Source organism: Vidua macroura, chromosome 6 (assembly GCF_024509145.1).
Source record: "Vidua macroura isolate BioBank_ID:100142 chromosome 6, ASM2450914v1, whole genome shotgun sequence".
NCBI classification, from domain to species: domain Eukaryota; kingdom Metazoa; phylum Chordata; class Aves; order Passeriformes; family Viduidae; genus Vidua; species Vidua macroura.
The window spans coordinates 13,880,114-13,902,042 of NC_071576.1; the positions used below are offsets into that span (position 1 = coordinate 13,880,114).

Below are 21,929 nucleotides of genomic sequence, written 5' to 3' on the forward strand. Positions count from 1 at the left end.
TCAAATAATGACAAGTACAAGTCTGTGAGAGGCTCCTGTGGTGACATCCAGGGGGACTGCAGCCCAACTCCAAGCCTTGGGCAAGCCTAGCACTGAGCCTTCCTTATTCTGATGGAGCAGTGAGACCTCCCTTCCTTGAAGGACATTTTTCTTTTGAACATAGTTTCTAGCTCCTTTTTCACCTACTTCTTTGTTGCCACAGAAAGGCTGAAAACGCCTGTGGTTGTAAGTGGCTGCAAGTCCTGGCTATAAAATCTGAATATGTGCAAAGATTTTTTAAAATAAACACACCACTTGTCTGAAATGGGGCACAGAAGGCTGAAAGGCTGGCAAGTAGTTCAGTTACAACAGAGGCACCCATGGCTGAAATGTCTTTATGTGGACAAAAGCCGCAGCTACATTTTGTGACTGGTCTTTGTGGAGAAGGCAGCTTGAACTGGGTACAGTTCACAGGTTTACAAGCAGCTGCAGAACATGAACGTATAAGGAAAAAGAAATTATAAATTGAAGAGATTTAGCATGGCAGGAGAAAATGACAATCCAATGACTGCTCAAATCCAGTTGTACCCTGGATGACAACTGCATATTTTGTGCACTTAGTGTAGTTGGCTCCATAAGGTAGTCAGAGGCATAGACACATTTTTAGCTACAGGGGAATACTACTTCTCCCTCAAATCCCTGGGAAATCACTTCTCCAGCACAGAAATAGGTCTGCCTTAAGCCACTCCAGACAGCTTTCCAAATCCACTGTGGTCAGAGCTCTGCAGTTCTAAAGCAAACCAGTAGCTTCCATGTTATATAAAAGTTACCGACTTTGTGTTTACCACATGCTTTCTCAGATGCTTCTTGAATCTGGATTGTTTCCAGTGTACATATATAGTTTATATATGTTTATAACTTTATAAAGTTTTAAAAGCTTTGGCAGTCTGTCAGCCAGAGCTGTGGTGTAGGTCTAGTGTGTTTATGGAGCACGAGCTGGGAAGTTTCAAGCGTCTTTATGGACTTGCAGGTAGAGGTAAGTAGAAGCTGTATCCCACATGAAGAGGATTTCTTCTCTGTATTAAAAACAAAGCTTTCCTCCAACCACAAACTCCTGACTGAGCTTCACTGCAATCATTCAAATCACCAGATCCCAGGGAGTGCACTCCTCCTGGGGACCTGCAGAGCCCCATAGCTCTTTGACTGGACACACAGGCTGTCATCCCTCAGTGACACCCCAGGTCTCACAATCCCCTGGCCTTCCTGCAGCCCACACTGCCTTGCACATGATGACAAACCTGAGCTGCAGGCTTGGCCCACCCTCCAACTTTCAGCATGCCTTGTGTGCCATGGTCATGGTCTCTCTCTGCCAGGCAGGAGGGCCCCTTGCATGATTTAACTCTGGCCTTGCTGTACATAACCCACTGAGAAGTTGGAGAATGGAATACCAGAAAGTCCACTACTACCTTTGGATGCAGAATTTATCCTTAGTTTCAGTCTTTCATCCCACATCCCACCCCCAAACTCCCTGGGCTTCTCTTCATGAGTCCTCCTGCTCCCAGCTTTGCTCTGTCCTTGAGCAAAACCATAGGCAGGGATACACCCCTGTCTGTGAGTACCTGGCAGCTGGATCTTAGAAAATTTCTGAAAAAAATTATTCTCACCTTGCATGATTGCCCCTTTCTATGGGTTACCACAAACAGTAACCCAATATGTGGCTCTACTGGTTTTACCACCCCACTATGACATGCTCTTGAAACCTGATACATAGCTTTTGATGGTAGGCCACAGCTGGCTTCCAGCAGGCAACCCAACAAGCAGTGGAGATTTTGCATATAAAGCTGTTAAAATACAAGGTCATGTGAAGTGTCAACTTCCTTCTGGGCTGCTGTAGCAAGTACTGAGAAGATAGAACACATTTCTATAATGACCTAATTACGCTCAATACAAAAAAGCATGGAATGTCATCTTGGAGAGGCTGTATTCAACAAAAATGGATCTAGGAATGTTGGACTCTGTTGTGTGCATTCCTTACATTACCTGAGCGTCTGTTTCAAACCATCTCCTGACAAACTATTTTCCCTCTCAAAATTTCAGAAGATGGAGGAACCACTTTTGCCTCCCCTCATTATCCTCAGAAATGTGAAGCACAGCTATTTTTACTAGCATTACAAAACACCTTACATTTAACCCAAACTTGTAAAAACAGTAGAAGCCTTTTACTGCTCTAATCCACTAGGTTGTGCATTGTTATTTCCCTTTCTGAGAAAATGCCCTTTATGAATATATATTTAGAATTCTTCCTACAAACTGATGACCTGATTGCAATCATGGAATTACTACAAAACTGAGAAATTGTAAATAATTATTTCAAAAGGAAAACATACCTGTTCTTTTACTAATGATGTAAGAGAAGCTTCCTTTAAAAATAGTATCCACCATTTTGAAAAGATCGGATCCTCAAAATGCAAAGAAAGTTATGCCTGTTTATTATGCCCACTTGTATGAAGTGGAAGGTTTCAGGAAAGTAGTGGGAGAGTTCACTCAAGATGTTGCAAATACTTAAGCAATCAGAATTTGCTTTTGCATAGGATTCTTTGTTTATAAAATGCAAAGAACTTCTCAGAAGCAGGGTATGAGTTTTATTATTTCTTAAAGAGAGGTGAGAAAGGCTCGAAGACTAATCCCATCTCAGCAACAGAGACAGGCACTGAACCCAGCAGCAAGTTGACTTCCCTGCAGGAAGCATTAGAAATTTCCCTCAGATAAAAAGGCAGAAATGTGCTAACTTCTGCCCTCCACAACATCTACAGATTATTAACAAAATTATAATTATGTTGATGATATAACCTATTCAGTCAACCATCTCGTGTCCACACAGGTAATTATATTTTAACTGCTAAAGGGCTTTGGGAAATTGGCAGCCACATGAATGCTTGGTTGGTGCAGCACATACATTTGCCATCTTAAGGTGATTAATGCAATTCCCAGCCCAGGACTGGCCAGATTATTGCTCCAGTGCTACCCTTCATATTTAAAAGCAAATGGACAAGAGAAACAATCCAGAACATACACTACTCCTCGTTTGTGATTTATAAAGGAGTTTAGAAAAGAACCTATATAGTTTCCACTGCAGATAGATATCTCCTTAAATTTGACTGAATAGATTGAGGCTGGTTTACTTCACAAGACCTCCACAGGACATTAACATTGGACCTAAATAATTTAGCTTGACAATTAATCAAGAACAAACACTTTTCAGGGCTTGTATGAAGCACCAGGAGATGACGTGACATGTGCTGTCTGGGAATTTTATATGCAATTTAGTACCTGACTTAGTGTGTGATGCTGAGCAAGCCGAACAGTTTTTCTGGTCCCCTGTTTCCCTTTAAAGGGAAGAGGCTACCTAGTTCCTAGATATGAGCTTCTCCTACTGATGCTCCGTTCTTGTAGAATAACTTAGCATCTTTGGAAAAAATATGTACAAAAACATTATTGATCCCAAATGTTTAGCATACTCTGTTGTTGCACTCAATGAAACAATCAAATATACAACATGTTTCTGCAAAGCCAGCATGTAGAAAATTCTCTATTGTCTCTTTCTGCTTTATCAAGCAGCCCACAAATTCTTTAGGGGCCTAGTCAATACTATTTAAAACATCAAGACTCATTTTACACTCCACGTTCTTGTAATTTCTCTTTCTCTCAAACAGGTAATATACTATTGGGAAGAATGCCTTCCCTTTATAAATACACCACACAAAGTTTCAGACATGCACATTTCAGGTGAGTGCCTGAAATTTTGAAGGCTCTCTTATCCTTCTAACACAAAGAGACTTTCTAGGGGCCACTGCTTTTGGGGGAAAGGATGTGTTTTTTGTTTCCACTCGATGTTACAGTGAAATATAATGTCATGACCACCTCATAGATTACTGGTAATCCATTTTGTGAAAAATCAAATCCACCTATTGTATATGCGTGGCTTTATGATAATGCAACAACCCATATAGGATAGCCTAGCAGCAACTGGTTCCACCTTGTCCCTGACAATCATTCAGCTTCCACTGCATGTCTCTTGCAGTCACAGGGCTAGCATGTGCATCTTGACAGCCCTGGAAATTACTCTAAACCATTTCATCACATTCCAAACCAACACTTATTCTGATTACAAAGTTAATAGCTTGAAATGGACATTCTAGAATTAACCCTGTGACCTGCTAGATTGGTGACAAGCAGACAGCAAAATGTGACGCAGGCACCAGGCTGAGTGACAATGCCTGGTGATACCTGAGGCTCCACTACTAGAAGCAATGTTGGAAAATAGAGGTAATTGTAGATTTTTCATTTCTTCTTTGCTAGTAAAAAAAAAGTTTGTTTTTCATAATTGACTTTGACATGTGACTTAATGTGTGACTTAATGTTACTTAATGCATGATATATATATTTTTATATTTATTCCCAATAAGAAAATATCAGTGATGAGGCATAATGATGCAGCTTGATCAGATACTTGGCTAATTCTCCACTGTTTGAAGGTAAAAGGGAATTTCTCAGGAAGGCATGTGGAACTCTTGGGACAATACAGGTATTTAGAGCTGTTCAACAACTACTTTTGGCCAGTACATGAATGATTTACATCCAGCCCAGTAATGGATGATATTAAAGTATTATGAGCCAGGGAAATAGAATTATTTCTTAGTTAAAAAGGGGCTTAAAACTTTACTTCAGAAAACAAAAGAAGAAAATTTCCAAGCCCTATTTTTACAAAGGGTTGTACACCAAGCAGGTTTAGGTAGTTCACTGCAATGAGCAACAATATTAGCACTGCAAAGGGGGCAGGAACACATAACCAGGGAATAGCAAAAGAAAATGGGACTGTGCTACCCATTGGATTGGCTTAGCTGAAATGTGAATCTATTCTCTGATTGATATCAAGCCCATCTATAGAAACATGTAAGACAGGAATGAACCAAATGAGTCTCATTCTCTAAGACTTAACAGATCTGAATGTGGATTTTAAATGTGTGTACAAGGAAGAAAATAGATTCTGGTGATGGAAACTTTGCAGAACAAAAATATTCCAACCTGAATCTACACAGCATAAAGTATTAAGGACATCTTTTTATCTTTGGAAATTATTTTACAGTTAACTGACTAACAATTCTGAAAAGTATCTTTTAATTCTCTCTCTTTGGATTTGCAATGGGAAGAATTTAAAGAACTATATTTGATCCATTAGGCTGAAGTACTCACAGTACTGTACATTGTTTTAGTGTTCTAAATTTAGTTGACTTCTGTTTCTTTCAATTACCCTTCTAAAAAGGATAGGTGAAAAATAATGTCTCTCTATATAATTTGGTTTGCTGTTGATTAATTTTTCTCTTCTAGTGCTTGCTTATGTTTTGCAGGGTAGGAAGGACAAAATAGCTTAAGGAGAGAAAAAAGATATTTTTCTGAGTTTGATCTTGTAGATTTTTCCCTTTCATATTTTTATCCCATCAATATAATATGAGGATCATTGATAAGGACAAAAAAGTCTAACAGAGAATGGACTGAATCTTAACCATGGTAAAATAGACCAACAGTAAGAAATCCTGAAAGTAAAAATAAATTTCTACACATGTTCTCCTCATCATTAGTATGAAAAAAAACTTAATACAAGTTTTATATAAATAATGTACTGACTAGTCCTCTTTTGGCTCAGCAAAGAACTGTAGAGGAATAACATGCCCTAATTCTTAAAAGAACTGTACTCAGAGGTACTCCTCAACATTTCAGAAATAGTTCAATTCCATTTGGTGTCCCTTATGTGTATGCCTTTTGTAAGCTATGTACAACTCTTAACACCACTCAACCTCTCAAAAGGAGGTAGAAACCAGGCATGAATTCTGGGGCAGGTCTTGAACTCAGCTGCTGCTTTGCAAAGGATGCAGCAGTGAGAGCCAAAGGGTTTCTGACTGTGATGTCCTCCAACCATCAAATGGTAATCAAATGCTTTGATGAGGAGGAAGCAAAAAAAAAAGATTAATGTATCTTAGTGATCTGTTAAAATTTCAAGAATAGTAATTGCTGAACTTGACTGCTCTAAAAACCTTTGTTCTGAGAACAGAACTAGGCAGCAATGACTTGCCCTGAATTTCTGCAGAGTCTGAATGATCAAAGATCTGTTGAAGTTTTATTCACCCACCTTGTTTCAGTGTTTAGACTGGGCTGATAGTCTACAAAGACAAAAAAATACCCCAGGCCTTCAAAAAGGAAGGAAGTCTTCCATTCAGAGAGACATTAATTCTTCCTAACCTTCTTTTCTAACTTTTCCAACCTTGTTATTGGACTTATAAAAGTCTCCCTTATTATATTTGATAGCGCTTCATTAATTGTCGGGATTAATCTACCACTAAAATTTAATGCAGAAAATCAGCAGTCATCACATATGTTTGATTGATTCCTTCAGAGAAACACAAAGCAAGAAATCCAGATCCTGGAATAAGGCCTGGAAGAACTTATGACAGAATGGAAAAACTTTCTAGAGCATCCTGTGACAATAAATCACAGCAAATTGGGTAATACACTATGATATCAAAGGCAGAAGTGATGGTTATCAAGTGTACATGGAACTGGGACTTATGACTTCCTGGAGACAAGTGTCTCTGGAGCAGCTTTCCTAAAATTCCTCTTTCCCATCCACCCATCAGATATTCCCTACCCTTTTTCTTGATGAATGTCCCCTTCAGATATAGGGATGTCACCAGGAGGAGAGGAAGAACAGACCACACCTGCACCATAGCTTGTGCAGATATAGTTAACTGGCAGTGCTCACAAATTCTGTTACAAGGTGTGTAGTTATGCAAGTCTGATAGTATTTTGTGGGCTGATGGCTTAAATAACTTGCCAGCAGATCATACACTAGAAACATGTCACTGCTTGTGATACAAGAGCAGGTGTGTTCTTGCCCATTACTGGAATGCAGCTACTGGGTCAGGAATTGAAATTTACCAGTTCAGACAAAAATATCATCTTCAGGTTGCAACAAAGGAAACAAAAGAATGGAAATCTCTTAGTAGACATTAATTTTTTAAATTATGGTCATTTATTTAATGAATGCTATTCCTTTAAATTTCCACTTTTTGAACAGGCAGCCATTCCTAAGACAGAAAATCATGCCATTCCTTTTGCCACCAGAGGTTTGGATCCCTGCTTGACTGGTGCTCTACTCTGTTGGGCACACAATATCCCCTGGCACTTGTCTGAAGAAGTCCTGCAGTTAGAACTATAACTTGCAATTTTTAGTTGGACACTCCATTGCGTGCTGCTGACCTATATGGACAGCATTGAGGTAGGTTTCCTCGGGGAAAAAAAAAAAACCTCCCAGTGGAATGTGATATGACTTACAAAATTCTTTGTCTATCTTTCAATCTAGATACTTGAGACTTCATGAGATAAGTAGGGGCTCTCCCCTGGGGACTATTAATATATAAAGAAACTCAAGCACTCCTGAAAAGCCATACCTAGATGAGCCATATACACAGAAACTATCATGCTCATGAAGTAAAGGAATACTCCGGTGGCTGAACATCATACAATTGAATAAAACTGTTTTCTAGAATAAATCATTTCCTTGGTACATTTCATTCCCAGTTTGATGGTCTTTCAGAAAAACTAATAGGATTGTCAAAGGCAAAATTATAATGTGGAAAGACAGTGTAGGCTTCTCTGACGAGTCGTCAGATATTTCTGTAGGAGAGGAGTGAAAATGGATGGAAGGGAGAGAACATCTGTAGAACCTATAAAGGTCTGAGGAGATGTTACAGTGGAAAAAAAAAAGAAATAAAAGGAGAGAGTTTAGGGAAGAATAGAGAGGAAACTCTCATGCACTATTTGTGTCTCCTTGAAAGCTCCATGTAATATTACAGCCCCTGCCAAGCTGCAAAACTCAGATGACCCCCAGTGATCTAGAGGTTCCCCTAGTACCTCTGCAGTACTCAGACTTCTGGTCCCAGGGCTCTGAACATTGCAAGAGTGATTGATTAGAACAGTGCAGCAAATGGCATTGTCTGTGCTGAAATGGGGAAGAAATCAGATGCATAGGATTGAAAGAGACAGATGAAGGAAAGACCCAAGGCAGATGGCTCTGTCTTGCTTTTACCAGGCAGATGTGATGAAGGGGAAGCAGCAAGGCAGCCACGCTTGTAAAAAGGGCCCACATCTTGAGTCATCAGCCTGGGGCAAGAGAGGCTGTCCAGAACAGCCATTCAATTTCCTCAGCTGTAAGCACAGTGTTGTGCCCTGGCCTACTCCAATGCCTACCAGTGCCCCAGGTCTCCCGTATCTCCCCTCATTTTCTGTGCTCTTCAGGGCAACATGAATTTCATTAAGGCTAATAATTAATCTAATGAGGCTAAATAATTAGTCTAATAAAGCTAAAATACTTGTTGAATAATCAAAATACTCCCTTGAAAGGCAGAAGGAAGAAGCATATTGCCATGAAAAAAAAAAAAAAAAAAAACTAATAAAAGGAAATTCATTTTATCACAGACACTCAACTTCTCACATTCTAGTACAGCACGTATTATGCAGAGGGGTAAGAAGACAACCACATCTTGAAAGAGCTTATAAAAGACATTATGAAAAAAACTGTGAAGAATGAAGCAAAAACACATACACATTTAAATACTTTTTTTCTCCTCACTCCTCCAGCTCCTCATTACCTTGGAACAGTACCCTTAGTTAATCAAGGAATGTCAAGTTCAAGCACAATTTCTGTGGTTCAGCTCAAGTTACTGGTTTGCAGCATGTAATTTCACTTCTGAATTACTCATTCCTTGTTAGGGTCTCTCTTGCAAATTTGCTCCTACCCCTAATCTTTAGAGATAATTCAGCAGTGTCTTGACAGCCAAAAATATCATTATCTTCCTAGCAGGCAAAGGATGTACTTTCAGAGGAACATAAACTTGATTTTCAGAGATAGTGGTTACCTGCAGCCCTTACTTGCTTCAAATAATATTTTGGGTGCTACTACCTCTGAAAGGCTAGGCTTTCAATATAAACAACTGGAATTCACCCCCAAAACAGAATAGTTTCCATGCACTGAAAGAAATGTATTCTGGTCAGATTTAGAGAAGATCTTGGGCAGTGTTTCCACCAGAAATAGATGACAAATTTCAAAATTCTTTTTAGGAAGTCTTTGCCATGAGGAAGGGAAACAAGTGATCAGTGACACAACTTACTGCCACACATAAACCATCTCACATATGAGAATAATAAAGGCAAAAACTGTTGTCAAGTCTCCAAAGAGATTTATCAGGTGATACTTGCTCTGGATAAGAGATAATTTCAAATTCTGCCTCCTTCCACATTTGATCACTCCGATTAAAAAGCCCAAAGCCTACAAATTACCAATGATCAGCTCTCTCAGTGACAGAGGAAACCAGTTGTTACACCACACCCAGATATTTTCAGTACTACATTGTCTTCTAAATGTGGTGCTCTTTGCTGTATATTTTTTGCTGTGGCTATCACCAAGTATTGTTAGAAGTGAGTCAGGGACTGCACATTTGCTACTGCAGATCCACCCTCACCAATCTAAAGGAAACAGCTCCACAATGAGAGATTAGTGAGAATGTAAGAAAAAAGGCATTAATTTTTTTTTATAGATATATCTCTTTTCAGAATGTAATTCAATTTATTACTTACACTGTTTTTGTTGAGGTTTAGCAGCAGATAGACAAAATTAGCTGGAGGGTTACTTACTTTCAAGTAGATCCAGTATTCTACTCCTCTCCTGGCAGAAAGAGAAAGTACCTTCAGGTTTTCAAGGCACAGATCGTGTATTAGTTGTGGTACTAAGTAATTTCTTTTAGCATTAAGCTGTGCAATTCACCAATTCCCAGAACTGCATGTTAGAGTTTGCATTCTGAACAAAGCTAAGTACCGTCCCTTCCAGGGCTCTTTTGTCTTTTAAATGCATCCTCCTTGGTTGTATTTCATGTTATTGTATTCTCACTGCTTCTGTATAAATGAACATATTAATCCTTAATTTTCTGGGTTTCTAGCTCCATTTGCCAAGGAAGAATTTTTCTTCTCTCAGAAGCTGCAGATGCTGTTCCCACTGTGCCAGCTTCTTCCTGTCTGGAGTGGTCTGGTGAATTAGTTCAGGAAAGTTCATAAAAATGTATATTTTCTTTTCACTTTTACTATACTTCACAGCTGTCTCACTGTGTTCTCATCACTTTTCTTTTGAGTATACTTATGAAAGCCCATCACAGCAGCTGAGGTCTGCAGGGCTGGAAAGCTGACCTTCCAAGACATATGGGAGCCAATCTTTCTCCTATCAAATGACAGTTCCTCCACAACTCTTTTACTCTTGGGGGTACTCCTGAGAAACTGCAAAACCTCAATTTTGACTTGTTGCAGCATTCTTAATGGGGAAGAAAAAGCTTCTCGTATAGCAGCTTAGGAAGCTGTGAAACTTGAGGGCCATTTGACAATTTCAGGTATTGGTATGCAGAACTAAATGCAAGGGCATTAAAATCTGGCATGGAAGACTACATGGACAAGATATGCAACAGTCTGGAAGAAGACAGGTTTTGGTAGGATAAGATGAAATACAGACTCCAGAAAGAAGTACCAGTGCAATACTGTTTGTGATGTCATATTTAAAAACATGGCACATCCATGTAGAGAAAAGTAGTCGAATTGTAGCAGCCAGTTAGAGCTGTTGCATGTTTCTAAACCCCAAACTGGTGCTATAGAGGTACCATTCATGCAGAAAAAGAACTTAAATGAAGCATCAAATTCATGGAATCAACTTTCTAAATCTTCAGCTGCTGAATCTTGATAATATCAGTGAAGAAAACTGAAATGCCTATGAGTTAGCATGCAGTTGCACAAAGCTATCTGGGATCCCAACTAGGACTCCAGGACTTTTCAAAAAAGTTGATCCCACCACATCTGCTTTCTCTCTGCCTTTCAGGAAGGACAAAATGAAAATCACTTCTCATAAAGAAGAGATTCCTTCTCCCTTTGAGTACCTCATCATTGCAGAGCCCACCACCCCCAAACAACATGGGAGGTAAAGCAATTGGTATTTTCTCCCACAGAGCTTTTCCAGTCAGTTTGATGCTGCAGTGCCACTATAGGCAATGGGATCTGACTCTTGTTCAAAGAGCACCAGCTCTGTGTTTTGTTTTACAGCAGAACTGGTACACTATGGAAACTCTAATTTAGATGCCCCACTACATATGCTGGCAAAAGCAGAGATATACTGGTTATTAAGACACAATCTGGAGTCTGCCTCACACCTCCTACAATGAAGCTACTGATACTCACCTATCATCACCTATACAGGGCACTGCAAACCATCCTTGAAACAGCTCATCAGCAACTGGTAGACTCTCTGTTAAAGCCATAGCAGCATTAATATCTGATGTCTTCCCAAAAGTAAAGATTTTTTTTTTTTTTTTAAAGCAGAAAAGTCTGAGAAATGCATTATTAGTCAGAGGATGAACCAAAGGCAGTTAATCTCCTGTCTACACCTTAAGAAAGAAAAGAAGAGAAAAGGGTAATTTAAACAAATGCTACCAGGGATAAAAAAAATTCAGACTGATGCTACATTAAATTACATGGGAGGCTGAGGTATCCAGCCATGATCTTCAGTAAAAATGAAAATTATAGGGTCTATCAATTAGAGAAGTGGTGCTCTGAGCCTATGTGCTGGCATGCTTACAGTTTTTTTTAATGTCTGGCAGGATGTTTTACAAACTAAACTCAGCAAGATGACAATTCCACCAGAAGGTGCTTCAGATGGTTTTGCTAATAATTTTGATTAGCTGAAATGGAGAAAAACATCATTCCATTTATTTGGCTTTTCCAGAACCTGTCAAATCAGAGCAGAACCATTAACTGCCCCCTTCTACATCTCCCCCCACCATCTTTCCCACCTTCTTCCAGAAAAGACACACTTCAATTTATTTACTTTTTCTACAAGTATTCTGCATATTCAGCCTTTGCTCCCAAAACAAACTTTGGTCATTCTTTGTGCACTTCCTTTCTAGGAGGAAGTGCCATTTCTTGAGAATATTCATTGGAGGCTGCTACTGCTACTACTGCAAAGATCTAAGTGCTAACCACCATATATTGGCTTTTGTTTTAATAGCCTTTTAACCAACTTTGTTAATGGACTGAATGCAATTTAGATATGGAACTTGGCTAAAATGTAGCTTCAATTGGCTATTAAAATTTAAGAGCCAACTAAGATAGCTAATTACAAAAAAGCTCCAGTGATAATGCTAAGCAGAATTAGTAATAGCAAATGACAGTCTGTCTAGTCTTATTCCCAAAGGGAAAGAAACTCTTAACTGAGAAGTCAACCAGACAACGTGCAGAAAACCTAATTGCATTACTGGTATTATGGCATCCCAAATCTGGCAGCTCACTGGGACAAAACAGTGAGAAAAGTCTGTCAAACTACTCAGGAAAGCAACTGACCCCCTTCTTAATGCTAGCTGCACCAAATATTCGGAATTATTAATTTATATTAACTTATTAGAAAATAATCCTGTCAAAATTATCAAACCAGCACCATCTAAAAAATACATTATACCCATCCTGAATTTGACTGTCTCTCCAGATATTTTAGATTAGGGAAAAATATAAACAATCTGTCTGCAAAACATTCAAGCACTAAAAGAAGCATTCTGTGCTTCATTATCAATATCCTCATTACACCATCAGCTGAAGTGCTGACTAGTTCTCCTGTGAAGATTTATCATGTATGGTGGCCACTTTGAAACATAGGTAGCGGAGTCTTTAACATTCCCTTCTCAAGCATCTCCCTGCTGTGCCTGTAAATGTCAGTCCAGTTTTTTCACGGCTGCACGCACAGATTAGAAACAGCAGGAGAGCTTGGGAGTATGACTACAATACTAGTAAGGACACTTGTCTTCATGGCACTGCTCAAGTGATTCTTGGAATGCAGGACCCTGCTGTTTTCTAATATTTACACACAACTGGAGTCATCAAGAGCAGTAAATGCAGTCTAAAGGCAGCTTGCTTCTTTTGTGTTAGGGGCTTTACTTTCAAACGGGGATGTCAACAAAAATCTGACTGCACCCTCTGCCTCTCATGAAGTGCTGTATTTCCCCATCAGTGCTTTGCAAAGCAGAGAGAACACGTGTGTGCAAGCACACACTGTATGTGATCCATACGGCAGCGCTGCGGGTATGATCACAGCATTCCCCTCAGCTCCTCCTGCCCGTCCCACGCTTTAAACACTACTGCAGTTACAGTGAGCTGGAGCCTGGGGCTTTGCAGTGCCCTGTGAACAGAGACAAGCCCTGAAACAACATTCACCTTGAATCAAAAGCACCCTTTCCTTCACAGAACACCTGCCAGGACATCTTTTTCCAGGACATTTTTGGGGTGGGAGGAGGTAAGGGTGGCTTATGAAATTCACACCTCAAAACATTCTTTTCAAATATATGGAAATAAGTGTTTGTTCCATTTGGCTTTGGTGGTGTCAAAAGAAAACACACTGTTTGGAAACTTGGAAAGTAATCAAAGGAAGTTTACTGGTAAATAAGTTACTAAAAAAAACAAAATGTCAGACAACTGAAGTACAAAAGAATGACATTAGCTTTGAGTATGTGACAAGGAAGAGAATACAGTATGCCTTCCTGACAATAGCTATTCAGAACAGTGTAACATACTTTCTGAACAAAATGATTAAACGAAGTCATTAAAATGATAGTTCGATTTGAGGAGTTTTAAACATGAGAGAGGCTTTAGCAATCCTATTTTTACATCTGAAATGAAGAGAATGCTATGCTTAAAGTTGTCAGCCACACTTCACTAATACCCAGGAAAACGAGCCTAACACTCATCAGAAATGAGAAAGCACTTCTTAAATATGGTATTCCAGTTTTATTTCAAAACAACGGACCCCCTTGTTTCAAAACATAAACTCTTCATTCATTCATTCAACATTTCATGCTACAACATATTTATTTAATCTCATGAGTTGCTACGCAGACATTATACAATCAAGCAAGCTGGACATCCACACGAATACACTCTCACTGGCTCATATGGATTCCTTTTGGTTTGCCAAACTTTCGGTTGCCCTGATGAGAATGATGTTCATGCCTTATTATGTGTATGTTGCAGTAGATATATGAAAAGCAGCAGTACTGAATTCCAGTTGAATTCACACTGGAATTCAACACTCTATTTTTTGACTTATAACTCTGAAGAGAGGACTCAAAGCAAACCAAGGAAGTACTTGTACAAAAGGATTTGTAACATTACACGTTCCTCAAGTATTAAAAAGGTAAACCATTATTGCTGTGGGAAGCAGATGTGAGATATATCAGTGGAACTAGATCCTGCACAAAATTACTCACCATTATATTCTAGTCTTTTCACTAATATAAAAAGAAAACCTGAGGGTGTAGTTGAGAATAGGCGTTGGTTTTTGGTTAGTTCTTTTCTTTGCCCTGGGCCCTTTGTCTGAAATTCTAGTCTCTTTCTTTCCAGAGAAACTCTGAATAATTGGAAAAGTGATACAAGCACAAATACTATGCAAAAAAAAAAAAAAAAAAAAAAAAAAAAGGCTAAAATTCAGTACCTGTCTTCCAAAGAATTAAATGCATTTAATACAAACGAGAATGGAAGGACATGATTTTTGCCTTATGTTCTGTTTTTAATTCAAACACTTGAAATATATTTAAAAGCTATTTCTGCTTTTTCAGACTTCATCTCAGTGTGCATTTAAGTGACTACCAATATAACTTTACTCAGAACTGTGAGAAATCAGATGCAACACTGCTGTTTCTTATACAGTACCCATAATGAAACTATTAAATAAGGCTTTATCTCTACATTATAAAGCAGGAAAAAAGCACTCTTTTTTAGTTTGCCTTTAAGACATGAATTCATGTATATAAAGAAAAAAAATGCATCCCCCCTTCAAAAGTTGGCAAAATTTTGCATTAGTATTTACATGTACATAAATTATGCAAATATTTTAATAAAACATTTATTCTTCAAAAACAGGTACAAACAGCAGTCCATGTTTTTACCGGATTCATCATTTAAAAAGGAAAGAAAAAGATTCCAGTGCTATCAACAACAAAAAAAAATCAGAAATGAGCCACAGAGCAACTTAATTTGTTGCTCCATATATTATTTACTTCTGGACTCTCTTTCTGGTTGCTGTGCTTTTCTTGGGTTTTGGTGAGGTCATCTTCTGGGATCTGGTAGCAATTGCATCTGCAATTCAAACAAAACAAAAAGACTGACAGTGTTAAATAAAATAACAAAAACAGACAACAAGATAAAACTTTTAGTTTGTAAAAGGATAGCTGAACTCGTATCACTCATTGAGCTTTAAGTGGGGATAGGGAATATGCCATGAACAGAGGAGAATCTACAACTATTTCTGGGCACTGACCTCCTAAAAAACATGTTTTTCAGCTCAACTTCTCCAAGAGTATCATCACATGGAGTTGAGTCATTTTTTTAGCTCATCTTCACCAAAATAATTAGATCCTCTACAAAATCTACACCCCTCCTTCCTCCCCATGTGCCAACTTTTACTTTTATAATGCTTTCCAGTATTAAGCTATTTTTTGGACCTTGTGCTAAGCTCATCTAGCTCTGGGATCACAATTTAACCCCAGAGAGTATCTACCTACCATGCAGAGTTCATTCATTCAGTCCCCATCCCTTCCCAGTAGGAAGTGGAGGAGAATTTGAAGAAGGAAATAAATCCCATGGGTTAAAATAGGAACAGTTTAATAATTACAATAAAGTAAAATATAATAAAAAAAGTAAAAAGAAAGACTAATTACCACACATGTTAAAAACCCCCAACCCACAAGTGATGCACAATACAAGAGCTCATCACTCATTGACTGATGCCCAGCCTGCCCCCCAGCAGGTAACTGGCCCCTCCCAGCCAACTCTCCCAATTTATATACTGGGTATGACATTCCATGGTATGGATCCCTCTGGCCAGTTTGGATCAGCTGGCCTGGCTGTGCTCCCTCCTGGCTTCTTGTGAAGCTCCTCATTGTCAGAGCACAGGAAACTGGAAAGTCCTTGACTTAGGGTAAGCACTGCTCAGCAACAGCCAAAACATCTGTGTTATCCACATTACTCTCATACTGAATCCAAAACACAGCACTTCACCAGCTACTACAAAGAAAATTAACTCTATCCCAGCTGAAACTTAGCAACAAAATTTTGGTCTGGTATGCTCACAGTTTAGTGAAATATGGCATCTTAGAGCATTCTGAATGGAGTTTATACAAGGGGAGGTAGAAGGCACACAGGTGAAAAAGGAAGGCAGATTTCTGTTCGACCATGTCAGCTGTTAAATCAGCTCAGCTTCCAGTGCAACTGTGCCTACAGATTCAAGCTATCACTTGACAATATTTTATTAACAAAGCTAAGGAATAATCCCATCTAAATAAGATTCCTAGTAAACCTGGCAGGCAGGTTGTTCAAAGAGACCATACCTAAAAGCAATAATAAAACCTCCCTGCACTTTGATTCTTGCCTGCCTACTACCAGGGAAAAGGAAGAAAACAAAACATCACTGCTCATTTCTGTGAATTGCATTCAACTGCAGTCACTTTGACAAAAAAATATTACACATAATAAAAATTTCTGCCATTTGCATATACAGTAACAATGAAATATTTTTCATCTCCTAGTCATGCAATTTTAAATTTTTTTTTCTTCTTAATCCTAAATTCCTCCTTGAAGATAGCATGCCTAACTACTTCAGTTCTTGCTTGTAAAACTATATATAATTCTACAATCCATGTCAAGTGTACAGGTAAAGAAAAGCAAAACTGAATTTCATGGAAGTCCTGAAGAAAGAAGCTGCTTGGTTAAGACAACAGCCTTTGAGCAGTACGAGTCACTGATCATTGAAGCTCAGTGAGTAAACTTGGGTGAATCGAGGCAGAGAACAATGTAAAACAAAGCTTTGTAAAAGAAACCCAGCAATACTGTGTATAGTTCTGGGCTCTGTCCTACAAAAAAGGTCGGAGAAAAATGGGGAGAAAAAGTGGTTTCCAGTTCTCTAACAAAAACAAGTAGAAATTATTGAATTTAACTAGTTTATCTGAAGAGAGTAAAAAAAAAAATAGGAGACATATGATGTGCAAAAGGTTGCTGCACAAAATGAGTGTGATTTTCATGTCCGCAGTGGCTAGAACAACTACTAAGCTTAAGGGAAATTCATATTAGGTAATAAAAATATTAAAATACTGCCCCTTATTAAATCCTCTGTAATAGTAAGGACAGTTAAGTATTACAAGTGGTGTTTAACCAGGGAAGTTTCAGAATAATCATACAGGTTTTAAGACAAAATTTTAGCCTCTATCAAGATTAATACCAACATAAATTGATTAGACTGGTGTATAGAGCGGATCTCTTCTTAATGTCCCTTCTCATCTTCCAATTCTACATACACTGTTTTGGAACTACACAAGGTTTACAACTAAGACATAAAACTGTGCTCAAGTAAAAAAATTAAAGTTTTTATAAAATTACAGAAGTTTCTTTGCTAAAAACAAGCCACTACTTTCCTGTTTAAATTGCCTTCTTAGGAGGACAGTGAGAGATTTGGAAACATGAAAACACAGCAACTGAGCAGATAAAATCAGGTAGGATTTAGGTGACTTCTAAGTTACATCATAGGTTAGAATATCTGAAAACAGAGCCATGTAGAGATTTTAGACTGTCAACAAACATCAGGTAAGTGACAAATATCTAATAGCATGCTAGAAATGAGCCAACTATATCACTTCCACATGCTGAATCTACACCTGTCAAAGACTAAGTACATGCCAGTCTCCAGCTAATGGGTTAAAAAGTTCCAGCAATTGTAGCTCTTAAATCAAATTTGTAGTCATGACCATTGAATAAAATACCTAACATCAAAAGAAGCGGTGGAGTACATTGATCAGACACTACAAGGTTTCCTTTCCCAAAAAGAACCCCAAACCTAATGTCTATGCATTCGTGTGCACAATCTTACACACACATTTTGCTCTATGTTTACCTCTTTCAGAAACAAAGGTCAGTAAATCTGGAGTGGTGGATGATGTGGTGGAGTTCTCTGGAAGATATACTCTCAACTGGTATCCACTTAGATGAAGCTTAATCATCATTTCTGTGCAGACAACCCATATGCCACAGCAGGACAGTGTTAGGACTGATGTTGCTTTAATACAGGCAACTATACACCTGTATTAAATTATTCCAAACATAAATATGTGAAATTTCCACAGTTAACCTGAGAAGTGATAAGGTAGGAATAATCCTGTCCCTAATCTACAATCTTATATATGCCACTGCATCAGATCTCAGTGCAATAAATTATTCCCAAGAATAATTTTGTTACTAATTTAAGTAATAAATACATACTTGTGGTTTCCAAAGCAGTTAAACTGAGAACTGCCAGTTCTTCAAAATTCTTCCTGATCACAGTATCCCTTTTCTCTTGTAAAATGTGTTTCAGGTATATTTCAGCTGTCTTTGGTGGTATTAAATAACCGAGTGATTTTGCTAGATGACTCTCTAGGAGACCCTTTTTCTTCAACTGCCCTTAAAAGTGTTCTATAATCATCAGATTGAAAAAGGAAACAAGAAAATAGAACCCATACATTTGCTATTCACATATGGAAGGAATAAGAAAATAGTGTTGGAAGCTGAAGATTACATTCAGCAACCAGCTGCAAACATCAGATGGGAACCTAGGCCAGGCTGCAGCATTTAATGAGTTAAACACCAACATTCTCCAATCACTTTGGGCAGTTTGAATATGGTGCCAATGAAGAGATACTTTTCTTTTGAAGAAGATAAAAGACAAAATCTTCTTTTAAGAAGATTGTAAGAAGATGAAGTCTTCTTTTAAGTAGACTCTTCATTCTTTTAAGGTAGAGTCCTCTGACAAACTCTTTCCCAGTTCAGCCAGGGAACCCCTGCATAACTGAAAAAACCTGGTGAATAACACTTCTCAGACAAGCATTTTTCAGTACTCTGAAGCTGCTGAAGAAATTGCAAGGGTGACAAATAGTAGTTGTGGTTAGTTGGCTTTTTCTGTTTTCACAGCAGCACTTTTTCTACAAGAATTCAGAAATACAACTCAGGAAAAAAAAGGAGAGGCCAAAGAATGCAAATATGGATTTGAATTCCAGTAAATATATGACTGTGGGGTAGGGATGAGAGAGAAAAGTCAGTGAAATTGTGGGATGGAGCTCTGTTCTGCCAAGTACTCCCTTTCCTGCAAAAAATAAAGCAAATACTTTTCATATTCTCATAAGGAAAAACATCAGAACACAAGAATCTATTATTTATGACTTTATGTCTGTGTACTTCTTACAGATAACATCAAATATATAAGTGTTCTTTTAAAAATTTTCATATAAAATTGTTCCAGATGAAACTGAAACTGGTTTACTTCTATTTGCAAAAATTGCTTCACTGAAGATATTTCAAAACACAATTGTACATAAACAGAAATCACTCGTCCCATGCAGCATGTGTCTGAAATTAACCTTCCTCTTTGCCACACAGCAATTTGCAGGAGGAAGGCAGTTTAATTCAAAACATTACTTGCAATCTTGCAAAAGGTTAGTTCCCTGTAAAAATCTGAGTCACTGCAGTATGATTTTTCTTTCCTGTAGAAAAATTTCACTTGCAAATTTTATATCTGAGTTTGAATTGCAATACTTGTTCAACATACTGCAATTCATCTTCAGGTCACAGAAAAACAACCAGAAAAGCAGACATAACTTTTTTTTTCTTAAATTACCTAGTTCTACATGTAATGTCATTATACAAAACCTTACATACAGAAAATTTTCGTTACAAGGTGTTTTGTTTTAATACTTTTTATTAGCATCGAACACAAGAAAGTCCCATTAAATGTAAAAAGGGAACATAAATGACTGACATTTTAAATGTGTTTAAGTGCTAGAAATGATCTGAAAATATTGTACAGAAACATGTCTAAAATATAAACGTAGATTAAATAAGGAACTGTGTTCCAAGCACACACAGAAGTACACAGTAACACTCCCATACTTTACATGTTGGACTAATTTTTTCCCTTTATTACGATTAGTGTTCATATGTTCAAAGTAATTCTTACTGAATTTGTCACTTGCAAATTGCCAAGAAAACCCTACTATTCATGAAGAACCAGAAAGATAAAATAAATGTAAACCAAATCTATTTTAACCTCTCTATCCACAATATTTAAAAATCTTTACTATTAAAAGCACCTCCTACCACACCTTTTCTAATTTAAATAGCCTTTGAAGATCCTCAAACAATCTTGGGCAGGCATAAAAAGACAGATCACTTCACGTTGTGTTTGAATATACTTAATGCAAAATATAGAAGTGAGCTTGTCAATATTTCAGGCAACTGAAAACAGTATTTCTCTGCTTAAAACCCAGATCTTTCTGGTAATTTCTAGATAAAACATTGCAGCACATGTTTTTAACTTCTAAAACCAGACCACATAACTCTTGTACTAGAACATTTCACTTGCAGCATTCCTGAGACAGGAAAGGGAAGGCTAAGAAGGGCACAGAAAGGAACAGATCTTCCAGTCACCAAGCACAGAGATGGATACACAGTTTTAAAACTTGTATCTACTTCCTTCTGGAGTCTGTAACAGATAGTAGTCAATACCAAATCCTCCACAAGAAGGAAGAGACATATTACACAATTAGAACTATTGTGCAGTACAAGTTCTACAGAAAATAAGTTTTTTAGGGTACAAGATTAATGCAATGTGGGCATTGGTACAGAGTAAAAAGACAAGTAACAAGTTGCACCATAAAGAAGCTCAAAAAAGATATGACTTGCTTTCTCCTAAAGTTTGGTGACAAGGCCAATAATTCTCTAAATGCAAAAATGAACCTAAGTGGACATTAAGTAATAAATCTTATCTGAATAAAGAAAAAAAGGTTTAAGACAATAACCCAGATACTGATTTATGCAATGCCATGCAAGGTAAATAAGCATAAAGCTAAGTACCTATTAACTGAGAAATAATATTAAACCACCATTTTAGAATGTTCTTCTAACCAATCCATCAGTATGACTGTTTTCATATTGGAGCTGTTCACATAGTTCTTTTTTTTATATTGCAAGAGTAACCAAAGACTCCAGGTAAGGCCTTAACATGGTAGATGCTACCCAGCAATACAGACCTGCAGAATTCCCACCCTTAGTAGTATCAACTATTTTTAAAGTACATTTAAAAATACTGTATTTTCATTGTCATATCTACTTTAGTACTTTTCTTTATATGCCCTAATTAATAAATCCCAAAACTGTCTTATAAAATTCAGAACAGAAAATAAAAAAGGCTATTCTAAAAAAATTCTGTATTGCTCTAATCCAATCTTCATGAACCCTGAGATTTAAAAAGACCTGCTGGGGTAGTTGTTTTATTTCTATTGGAACTTTGAACCTAGAATTATTCACAAATTCTCATGAAACCCTTGTTTTTCCATCATTTATGAGATTTTCACTGAGGATGTCTGTCTGCCTATTCCATCAAACTGATCAAAAATAAGCATACTAGTCCTATCATATTATGCACTACACCCCTGCAGGAGCATTGGTGGATATGGACAGTGTATGCCCAAGTTTGGTATTCTGTTTTAACAGTATCATCACTTATAAGCCTCTATATTTTACTACTGTACATGAAGGCAGCTAACACTGAGAATGGAGCTGCTACAGAGGGGGGTGGAAAAAGCTTCTCATTTAAATAGAAATCATCTCTTCTGACAGCATTTTTCCTGGTGGAGATAGATTGGCTAATATAATACTTCAACGTCATCCATATTACTTTATAAAGGATAGCTTGCAAAATTCCCCTTTTCAGGAAAGCCTATGGGTTCATTATGTCAGGGGAA

General features: G+C 37.7%; 1 protein-coding gene across 2 annotated transcripts in view; it reads right to left on the minus strand.

The window, feature by feature from the left end:
• Positions 1-14,994: 14,994 nt before the first annotated feature.
• Positions 14,995-21,929, minus strand: part of VRK1 (VRK serine/threonine kinase 1) — a 32,289-nt gene continuing 25,354 nt past the window's right edge. The window contains exon 13 of one of the 2 annotated variants that reach the window (XM_053980995.1): positions 14,995-15,243. In XM_053980995.1, coding sequence (XP_053836970.1) covers positions 15,161-15,243 — 83 coding nt within the window. In that variant the 3' untranslated portion in view covers positions 14,995-15,160. The remainder of the gene's footprint in view (positions 15,244-21,929) is intronic. The other variant, XR_008437653.1, reaches the window with a different exon arrangement.